General features: G+C 47.6%; 2 protein-coding genes across 3 annotated transcripts in view; both read left to right on the forward strand.

The window, feature by feature from the left end:
- Window positions 1–4,871, forward strand: part of Tmem131 (Transmembrane protein 131) — a 113,531-nt gene extending 108,660 nt beyond the window's left edge. The window contains exon 36 of the mRNA XM_077703345.1: window positions 784–4,871. Coding sequence (XP_077559471.1) covers window positions 784–1,167 — 384 coding nt within the window. The 3' untranslated portion in view covers window positions 1,168–4,871. The remainder of the gene's footprint in view (window positions 1–783) is intronic.
- A 1,590-nt stretch (window positions 4,872–6,461) lies between these two features.
- Window positions 6,462–11,062, forward strand: part of LOC144174579 (spartin-like) — a 34,966-nt gene continuing 30,365 nt past the window's right edge. Inside the window, exons 1-3 of one of the 2 annotated variants that reach the window (XM_077703351.1) lie at window positions 6,462–6,719; window positions 6,915–7,355; window positions 7,550–7,784. In XM_077703351.1, the coding sequence (XP_077559477.1) occupies window positions 6,534–6,719; window positions 6,915–7,355; window positions 7,550–7,784 (862 nt within the window). In that variant the 5' untranslated portion in view covers window positions 6,462–6,533. The remainder of the gene's footprint in view (window positions 6,720–6,914; window positions 7,356–7,549; window positions 7,785–11,062) is intronic. The other variant, XM_077703352.1, reaches the window with a different exon arrangement.

Genomic DNA, 11,062 nt, shown 5'->3' on the forward strand with positions numbered 1-11,062 from the left:
CACTCCTGCCACAAGCAAGATGGGGCCTTTCGCCGGCCCTAGCAGCTATCTGCATGCAAAGTAATCAGCTTGGTAGATATGCTTTGTTGTACAACAATATCTATTCCAGCTGCTCTCTCTCTCTCTCTCTCTCTCTCTCTCTCTCTCTCTCGCTCTCTCTCTCTCTCTCTCTCTCTCTCTCTCTCTCTCTCTCTCCTCTCTCTCTCTCTCTCTCTCTCTCTCTCTCTCTCTCTCGTCTCTCTCTCTCTCTCCTCTCTCCCCCCCCCCCTGTTCCTCCCCGTCCCATAACGCACTCGTTCTGTGTGGATAAAAAAAAAGGTACCACTGGAACGCCTATTATACTTCAAACAAACAGATGTAACTGCACATCACTGCTTTTTCTAAGATTCATCATGTGTTCAATGATGCGGATAATATATGGGGCTATTTTTCTTGCAAAAGGATCGACATTTGGGCGAGTTCGTATTGGTTGAACATCTTCAAATGACAGCAGAAAAAACAGAAACACTAGAAGAAAAAAATGACAGGACGACGCTGTCGTCCTGTCCTGTCATTTTTTTCCCTTAGTATCTGTGTTTTTACGCTGTTGTTCGGAGATGTTCAATCTATTTTTTCTTGCCCTTCTGTGGTGGGTTGGGGCACATTTCGCCTCAACGAATTTCCGCTTCAGCGAAATTTTTCGCTTGTCCCATCAGTTTCATTGTAGTGGGGCTTGACTGTAGCAAGAACTACGTCCTGTGGAAGGGTGAATGCTGAATGATTTTCCTTGATCTTCCTCTCCAGTTACCACCACCAAGTGGCCTGAGCACGGGACTGTCGCACAGCATATGGACGCAGCAGGCAGCCGACCGGCATCTCCCGCCCATGGAACTACAGCCTGTTCCAAGAGAGCTCTCCCATTGCGTCGCCATTGGGGCCCCAGCCCCTCCAGCACTGCGGGCAGCAGTGGCGGTGGGGGCAGCGGCAACAGCAGCAGCACGAGCAAGAGCCATCACGGCCCCCTGGGATGGCAGGACAAGGAGTCCTACTGAACAGCCGGAACGCCCACCGCTCTCCCCCTCCTGTGCACCCCACTCCCTCAGCAATGCTTCCTTCTACTCGTTGCACACCGCTTCCTGGACAAGAGTCATTCCACCCACGCCTACACAGACAAGCTGCCATGCTTGACAAAATGGTGTCCCGGATATTGCTACACACGGAGGTCGATCTGTCACACATAATCGGCTGATTTCCTCCTCCTATGCTCCCCCTCCTCTTTTTTGAGAAATGTGGTTTTCTTTGGAGGCACACAGTAGTGGCTGTTGTTACGTAGGAGTGGCCAAGAGTTAGGAACTGCTTCACTCGGATCTGCACAAGACGTGCATCAAATGCAGCGGTAGCTGCACCCTTTTTGTTGTTGTTGTTGTCTGCACCTGTGCTTTGCTTTGTTGAAATGCAACGTAGATTGATTGCAGCCCATAGCGGTTGCTGGTTTGGAGAGAAAGCCACCTGGAATCAATGTTGGTGTGTGCGTGTGATGGTAAGAGTGATTTGAGTAAGGCTGAAACGTGTTGGGCACCATCATGTGAGTGGGCGCGCACAATTTCTTCAGCTGCACCCGGTGTACTTTGTGGCTTTGCACAGCCACCGATTCTCTTTGTACCTTTGTTCTGCGTGATGATCACAGTTATTTGCACTACTACCAGCTGCCCAATGTGATGATAGGCAGAAACATGTCTTGCAGCGTAGTATTGAAAGGAGAAAAGCGTATTGCGGAAGCTGTCCGGTGACAATGACACAGTACTGCAGAAACTTTTTTTCACAGCATCCCAGTATTGGTTTGTTTATATGCGCTGGATGTGCTTTTTAATGCCTCATGTTCTGTGTCCCACCCTCCCCACCTCTGTTGCTTTCATTTACGCTTTCCATCCACAGGGTAGTCCATTTTGCGAGAGGATTTCCGATAAAAGTGAGCGCAGAACAGACTACACAAGAGAGACAGATGGGGCAGTCCCGTGTGCCTCTCTTGCGCTGTTTGTTATGCGCTAACTTTTATTGCGAATACAGTAGAACCCCGCTTATATGTTCCTCAATATTACGTTTTCCTGGCTGTAATGTCGTGGTAGGTAACGTGGTCCCATTCAAATGTCCATAGGCAACCATGTATTACAATCCCACGTAGTACGTCGTCATACCACAGCATTCCTGCTTTATACGTTGCAATTATAAGACATAAATAATAAAGAAAGGTAGCTAAAGTGATAAAAGTGCCCAGAAAAAATTTTTCTTAAAAATAAACTGAACTGCGCTATTGGCGCGCCACGGGAATCCCGGAAACGAGAAGGCACGGCACTACACCAGTGAGCATCATCATTGTCACCGTCACAGTTGTCGCTACCCTATTCACACGGGAATGAGGAATGCACTCTCATGACCACGCCCTTTCCATGCCACGGCCGTACACATTGTTGTGTGTTTTTTTGCTAGGGAGTTCACTATGTTTTAGTCTGTCTTCGCCACAGCCATTGTTAGTGTCAAGAAAATGGAAAGCCCTCTCGCTTATTAAAGACAAACTTGACTTTCTGTGGGTAGTCAAAAAGGAACCGACACGGGAAAAAATACGTATCGCAAAAGAGTTTCGACTGCTACTGTCGACTTTTAACTCAATTGTAGAATCAAATTTAACTGGAGGGTGTACGAAGGTACGGTGAGCCACTTCGGCGATGAGGACAGCCACAAGACGAAATTAGAGAAGGGCAATGTCGTTCCACAGGCCCGGAAAACTCGCAAAGCTTGTATCAAAGATGCTTTTAAACCTTGAAAATCCTAAGTAAATTTATTTTGTGTTTGAACCATTGCTTATGGTCTTTTTATAATGTAGCATGTTTTTTGGTACCAATGGCACGTTCGTGTTATACGTTTCCCGGCCACTATGTTTTTTTTTTTCCCGCGGTCTCGTAAAAAACGTATAAGCGGGGTTCTACTCTGCTATGACCCAACTGGCCCAGCAGCAAGTTTTGTTATGCGATAGCATTTGCTCATTGTTAGTTTCGCACCTTTTAGTTGGAGGCTTGCTGCTTCCAGGGGTGGGATTCCGAGTCGTGTCCATTTCGAAAATAACGTAAATTTCGCGTCCGTTTCAGTCGTGACATAGTTGCAAGGCCTCTGACCAATGGATGTGCTGCGTCACGTCTGGTCGTCTGCTTTCGGCCAATCAGGGCTCGCTTTGAAACGGGCGCAAAGTGGACAAAACTGGGAATTCCGCCCCAGGTTAGCAGATTTGTGAATATGGATGTTAAGTGGTTGAATTTGTTGCGAGGTTTTAGAAAATTGCGAGACTCGGAAACAGCTCAAGGGTAGTTACGCCTTCTTAGCAAGTGCAGGGGTGTGCCATTATGCGTTAAGGTTGCCTTTTGTGGCTTTTTGCAACAACTCCAACAAGAATTTCCATTTGTGCTTCTATTTTTCCCTCTCTGTTCCTTTTTAGTGGAGGAAGAGGAGGTGGCGTCATTTAATTTTGGGCTGCTAACTCTGCAGTGACCTACAAAGAGAGAAGGCAGAGTTCTTGAGACTATCTAGTGCAGGCTGGTTTTTAGTTTTTGGGCAGGCAGGCTCCTCTGGAATGACAGAGATCTTAAAAATACTTCTCAGTTCATACAAAATATTGCAGACGTTGCTTTTTTGGGGCACAAATTGCATGGTTCCTGTTGCCTAGTCAAAGTTGGGAAGTCACTGTTACTAGAGAGCAGTTGCATAGAGAAGCGCACTAAGAAGAGTGTCTGCGTCATTGCACTACATTATTTGGAAAAGCACCTTTTATAAATTTGCATCGTTGGAATATCTTTGTGTCACTAATGCACTGCTTTTGTGACGTGAATTGTGCTAGTTCTGGCTTATTGTTTTTGTTTTAACTAATGCATTGCGTATGGTAGAAACATGAAACTCTGTTTTCCAGGAGACAAACAGGAGTTCGGAAACTGAGACGGCGTGAAATGTATCTCAGCATTTTTTTTTTTTTCCTCGTTTTCTGATCGCTGCTAGTTTCAGTTCAAATTGAACATACTTTGGGGGCAAGTCCGAACGCAATGAAGCTTGTTGGTGTACTTAGTGTTTGCTAGTTTTCTGGTGTAAAGAATTTGAGGACGTGCTGCAATGCGATATATGAAAAAGAGCATTTTTATTTTACGCCTAATTAGAGTGCGTCTATAGTTTATGGCCGTGTTCTGTTGATGCCTTTTAAATTTTTCATTTTGTAAACGCATTAATTTATGTTTTTTTATTGTTTCATAACGGATACTTCATTACAGCTTCTGCCAAACCGGTGTGCAGAGACGTATTTTAGCATTAAGAGATATATTCGAGTAATGTTCTATTGTTGTACGTTGTTCCGAGAAATCCAATGTCGCAAACTGTGTGTGTAGAGCCGTGCACCCTCGCGCCAGTGTGTTCTTGCTGTGGGCTTTTTTGGCCATGTTGTACGGCAAGGGTGAAACAGGCGTGTTTTTTGTTGATGCTACGAAGCCTTGCCTGCTTTTCAGCATGGAGTGGAACCTTCCTACTTAACTTTGTTGTCCCCTTGTGTGTAGCGGTGGGCTTGTGGAGGAAATGCAACCCCATTGTTTGAGCATTGTGTGTGCTTAGAATGGATGGATGTACGCGCTTAATGCCGTGTTAGAGCTGTTGTGCCCAGATCCCGTGCTCCAAAAGCGTATACGACGAGGCAACTTGCAAACACCATGCCTGTTTTGACTTGCTGCTGTTGCCTAGCCGGTTGACACTGCCACCTGCTGTGCTGTTGCCACTTTGATGTTTTAAAGTTCCTCTTGACGAGTGGAATGTTTCTCCGGGAACTTCCTTATTGGCGCAAAGAATAAAGAAAATCCAACACCTTGTCTTTTTTTCTGCGTGGCTGATACCTACTTAAAAATTTACACTACATCTAGGCTGAGGCCACATGAAACTTTAAACACTAAGGGCTGCTTATGTGTGGGAATGTGAAAGCACTACATTTTATTTCAGGGTATGCAATCCTCTGTCTCTAATGGTAGGTTCGTCATAATTGTCATCTTCTGTTGCAAGAATGTGTTTGCCGTCGGGGAGATATATCTGGTATGTATTTTTGCGTCTTAACAACTGTAGTGTTGGCTGGGGGTAGTTTTAGCTGCAGTGAGCAAGTGTGTTTTGTTAGCCATAAGGCATTTTTGGGTTCCCTTGCATTGTCTTTTGGGACATACTTTCATGGCAACCAAGTTGCACAGCTGCCTTTGAAGTAGACTTCTAGTTCGGTTCCCCCCCACGGCGGCCGCTTTTCTGATGGAGGTGAAAAGCAAAAACGCCCACGTACGAGATTTCGGTGCACGTTAAAGATCCCCAGGTGGTCAAAATTAATCCGGAGCCCTCCACTACAGCGCGCCTCATCGCGTGCGTTGTTGCGTCAGCATGTTAAGCCCCCCATAATCAATCAGTCAAGTAGACTTTCAGAGTCCAACACAGTAGGGACAGCACCACCTGCAGAAACGTGTCTAGTGGTGTGGTTGGTTCCTCTCATCACCATTATCGTGATCCTTTTCCCATATTGTATTCTGTCACCCAATAGCCTTTGTTAGCCTTACATTGCTTTGACATTTCTTTGCTATTTTTGTAATAACCATTCTCATATTACTCCTGTAGGCTTCCAGCAGTGCGATAATGCCCTCTTATCATCGTTGTGATCATTTTTTCTTGGCGTGGTTTCCTTTCTCTTGTTTCCTTCTTCTTTGCCCTTGTTAGCGCTACGTATAAGCAATTAGCACAAGCATGCTCTACTAATTTTGTAATTAGCAGGCCCAAATTACTACTGTAGGCCGCAGTACACGTCTCAGATTTCCACGTCAAAGTCCACAATGCATTTATTGGGTCCACCTTATAGATAGAGGCAAGGATCGGCCATGGTGTGGGGCAATGCGTGATCAACGTGCCTTCTGTGGTCCTGGAGTTCAAACCCAGGCCCAGATAAGGTCAATTTCTTTAAAGAAGATAGTCTTTGGATACTTGAACGCGGAAATTTTTGGCCTGTATGTCTGTCTGCCCCTTGATCCAGCCACCGAACAAGACGTTTATGCAGGCAAGGCCATTTCTAAACATAAATCTGGTGGAAGTGTTCATACTTGTCAAACTTGTTGAGCAAAAACAGAACATTACGCATGCCTGAGGCAAAACATCACTACATAAGTGATATTTGCAGCGTTCTTTTATTTTTGTTTACCTTCATACACACACCGTCGGCCAGTTTTGAAACCACCGCTCGTTCGCGCCGACGCGACGCCGTATTGTCGCGTAATGGCATGCGTAATGGGCCATTTAATGCTCTCGCATAAAAAAAAAACACATGGCAGTCACCACAAAAAACGAATGGCATTAAGGAAAAGCATAGAGTTTCAGGAAAAGCTGGCGGCGGCTTCAAAAACGCATCAAAGACGACCGTCGCGGCCTCCAGCGGACACTAAAAATACAGGAGGCGATGCTCAAGACAAAAAAAATGACAAGAGTCTTGGAGATGATAGCAGCTGCTTGAAATGGAACGTGAGACACGCTGCTCGCGTGGCGCGCGATCAGCTGAAAATCCGCCCCGATCTGGAGCCGTGCCATCCGGTCTTTCACTGTCGGAGGCTTCCTTGTCTGCCCTGCGCGATAGAATCGTCGCTATAAAGGCCGCGTGTGTATATTTAGCGGAGGGGGCAGCGCCGCTTTACCGAGCTCAGGTACTTACCTAGACGGTCGTCCGCGGTCCTTCGGTGGACCGAGCGTGCAACCGTTCTGCGCACTCTGCTCTGTTGAGAAACACATGGCCGCATTTTAATCAAGTTTTCAAACTAGCGCGCGAAAGCGCTGGCCGTCCGTCTGTTGTGAAAAATACGTGGTCTGACTTTGACAAGTTCTCAAAACATTGCTTTCAGAGTTTTCCGAGGCAAGTTGTCAGGATGGAGCGGGAACTGCCGGCCTCTGTCGCTACCGAGCTTCTACAGAGCCTGCGCACCCAGCACGACGAAGCCTTCCTGTACGTTTCCCAGGGCCTCAGTTACGAAGAGCAGGGCGAGAACACGCTGGCGACCGAGATGTACTACAAAGCGCTGGACAAGTTGGGCAAGGGCCTGAACCTCGACTGCGAGCATCCCGGCTGCAAGGGACCGCAGTGGGATAAGGCGCGCGAAATGCAACGTAAGATGAAGCACATTAAGCGGGAAGTCGATTTTCGGCTGATCGCCCTCGAAGCGGCTGGCGGCGCACCCCTACACACACAGCGGCCGCCTACCTACGAGGAAGCCACGAAGGCCGGCGCTGCCCATGCACCGCGCAGACAGGCCGAAGAGCTCTTCAACATCGCCTCTGGTGTCCAGGCAAGCTGTCCGAACACTGATTCCCAAAATTGTAGATTAATGCTTAGCCTTCGTACTGCGTAATATAGCATTTCCGGGTGCGCGGTTGCTATTAAAAACGGGCCATTGTGGGCGGAAAGTTGGAGAGCTTGCAGTGAATGCGTTACTACGGTGGTATATCATGGCTCAGTGCCTATTTCGTGTAACCATTCCAGATTTTCTTCGTTTCCGGTGGGGGCACGGTTGAGGCACCCTCTGAGACCACCGACCTTCATGTGTACCGGTTACCCGGCAGACACGATGCCGTGTCCTCTGAGGCCAAGTCGCCGCTCTCCTGGCTGCAAGTGGGCTCGTGGATTTACCCCCTGGTCCCACAGCAGTCCCCAGCCCTGAAGTCTGGCTACGGGGCCTACCTTTTCCCCAACATCGATGCTCCTCTAAAGGAGTCCGGTGAGTAAACATTGTGGAAGAATCTAATGTGTCTCTGTATGCCCTTCACGAATAATCCTGTGGTCATTGAAATTGCCACGTTAGATGTGCTAGGCTATGAGCACACGCCTTGAGAGTGCACATGCAATGAAAAGGGATGAAAATTGGCACAAGAGTTGCCAGCTGTCTATGAATGCGTTGTAGTCTGAATAAATCAGTGTGTCGAACTGGAACCGAACCGGTATTGTCGGAACGGAACCCGAACCCCGAACAGTTATTCTAGCACGCGAACCTGGACCGAAACTGAGCCGAAGAAATCAGTAACGGTTACCAGTTCATGACAGAACAGTTCGACCATCCGTTGTTGATATAGCGCGGTCAGTGTCATTTGGGGACTTTACATACCATCAGCTTCGTATCGTCCAGACTTTTACCCGTTTGGATCAATCACAACACTGCCAACCTGTTTCTGGTTGCAACTTGAGGAAAGAAATGCGCAACTTGAGGAAAGAAATGCGCACCAATATTGAAATCATATGTTGCTGCTGGTTGCCCGCAGACTATCTTACCATCGTCTGCGTGCAGGGAATAGGAAATATATGCTTTGCACTTCAAGGTACAGGTCTCGCTGTGACTATCATACCTGCCAGGTTTCCCGAATTGTCCGGGAGACTCCTGAATTTTGATGGTTTTGTACGATTGTACAGCCGAAACAAAAATCTCCCGAATACACACCCGTGTTAGGCCAAACCTTTCTCCCAGTTTGGACACATTGCGCCGGAGCTACCCGACAGTCTAATACAATCCTACAGCCATTGACATCGTGATAAGTGAGGAGGTTAAAAAGCGTAGTCGGCCATGCGTGCAAGTTATACCCCTGCTACACTGGGGTCTAAATGTCATTTGAACCAAATGTCATTTGACTCAAATGGGTTGCTTCAAATGCCATTCAGAATCCGCCGTGCTACACTACAATTTCGATGGCATTTGAAAGCTTTCACAACTATTCGCTGTGCTGTAGTGGCGCTGTTGTTGCCCCGTTCCGTTTTCGTACACTAATACAACAATCAAACTTAGGAGCAGTCCGAGGCAGTAAAATGATATCAAATTAGAAGAGACACCAGTTTTGACTCTAAATATGGCTGTCTTGCGTTGTTTTTGTTTGTGTTTTTTGCAACTGACCCACTGGTTTTGAGAGTATGAAAATTAAATATGTTGATTTCGTATTTTAAGTAAACAAACAGTGAACAAAGTTTCACAAACAACAATATTTTGTTTGTTTTACGTATGGAAGTATTATATTTTTTATTGCCGATCGAAGACGCTGCGTCCGAGAGTGCTGGAAATGGCATTTGAAATCTTAAATGTCTCTCTCGGTGCTCATTTGGCTCAAATGTCATTTGAGCCAAATGGCATTTGAAAACCTAGTGTAGCAGCACAACTTGGCATTTGAGCCAAATGACATTTGGTTCAAATGACATTTGGACCCTAGTGTAGCAGGGGTATTAAGCTGCTTAGTAACACAGAAACGCAAAATGTGAGGCAGTTCAGTATGGTAAAGAAAAATTGCACCCAGTTCCGAGCACCCATCCTACCGGCGAGCGGCCGTAACACGTTCCACTCTGCGCAATGAACGTTTTTTCATCATCATCATGTCTAACACAACCCTCAGCCACGTTCTTTTGGCGAGGAGTCACAGGTACGAACATTGTTACGCTCTACAGTATTACCAGGACTTCCTGAAAAAAGACTGCAAGGTCGTTTGAACTACACCGAGTGCCCGGAGCCCAAAACCAGCCAGTGCCGACGCCACGGGGGGTGTGGAACGCCGCTGCCGCGCTGTAACCGAAGCAGGGCCGATGGCTCCCCGTAACAGCTGCTTCTTCCGGTCGGTCGGCGCGCAAAGACACACTCCGCATGCATTTCTTAGAAAACCTGGGGATTGGCGGCCGAAGAAGTAGTTGAAAGAAGAAAAATTGGGCCCATCTCCCCGCTAGGGGGACTCGAGTAAATGCGTCGCATAGGGGGTGGGTGTATTGCATTAACGTTTAGTGTTTGGGGAGTTGGTGGTAGTGAATGCGTTGTATCAGCAGCTTCTTGACGTAGTTTGAATGAGTGCCTCCCATTCTGTGTCGGCTTTGTGGCGCAGTGGGTAGAGCACCATGTACATTGCGTTCCGCCCGCAGGGTCGAGGGATCGAAACCAGGCGCCGGATAGTATTTTTTTTTATATAGTGTGAATGAGTCAAGGATATAAGGTGCGTTCGTAGCCTCCCATTCTGTGTCGGCTTTGTGGCGCAGTGGGTAGAGCACCATGTACATTGCGTTCCGCCCGCAGGGTCGAGGGATCGAAACCAGGCGCCGGATAGTATTTTTTTTATATAGTGTAGGGGGAGGGGTGTGGACAACGACGGTGCGGACTACGACTACGGACGTCAACGCAGGTGACATCTTGAGTTACTGAAATGCTCTGCATTTAAAAGGTGGCGTCAGCCCCGCCAAAGATTTAGCAACTGACCAGTGGTGCATACTTCATTAGTTGTTTGGACGAAGCAGTGTAAATAATTGCACTTTGCTGCTACTAATTTTTAGATGCCACGCATCTCATTCACCCGCCTTGTCCCTCCATCCGGCGTCGGCGTCGTTGTTGTCGGCGTCCGCCCCTCCCCCATTCTTCTCGCCGCGCCAGCTGCGCTCTGCGCCGCTCACCCCCTCTCCGATAGCGAACACTCTCTCGCGAAGGGCATTGGATCGGCTTGGATTGGATTTAGATTGGATTAAAGTGGATTGTGTTTGGTCATAGCCGTGGCAGACGCACTGGCGCCGGCGCGTCTCCTCACCGTTATGCGCGCTATAAAACGCGGCCCTGCGCCGCTCCGCTCCGTTCCAGCGCCATTCCTCCGCTGTCCAACGCTGCAACGTGAACCCCCTATGCGTCGCATCTACACGGGTTCCCGCGAGGGGAGGTTGTAGTTTTTTTTTCGATCCCTTAGCCTCCCCCCCTTCCCCTGTCAGAGCTCCCTAATGCCATCTCGGAGAACCTGGCAGGTATGAACTATACAAGCATTGTACATCAACACCAAATGAATGATATGATAACGAAAGAATAGATTTTTGGTAATCATCTTGCAAAATATTTTACTCTTATACATAGTCCAAGAAAAGAAATTTTAGGATACAATTTTTCTTAACCCGTTATACTTTGCTGGGCGGGCAATGGTCTCTTCTGTATTAGCCTACTTAAGGGATGGATGAATAAAATCTTAATTTCGTCAGAAAGGGGCAAGGTATGGTGGGTCA

The sequence above is a fragment of the Haemaphysalis longicornis genome, unplaced genomic scaffold, assembly GCF_048455015.1.
Source record: "Haemaphysalis longicornis isolate Haplotype H1 unplaced genomic scaffold, Haemaphysalis longicornis Haplotype H1 scaffold_3, whole genome shotgun sequence".
In the NCBI taxonomy this organism is placed as follows: Eukaryota; Metazoa; Arthropoda; class Arachnida; order Ixodida; family Ixodidae; genus Haemaphysalis; species Haemaphysalis longicornis.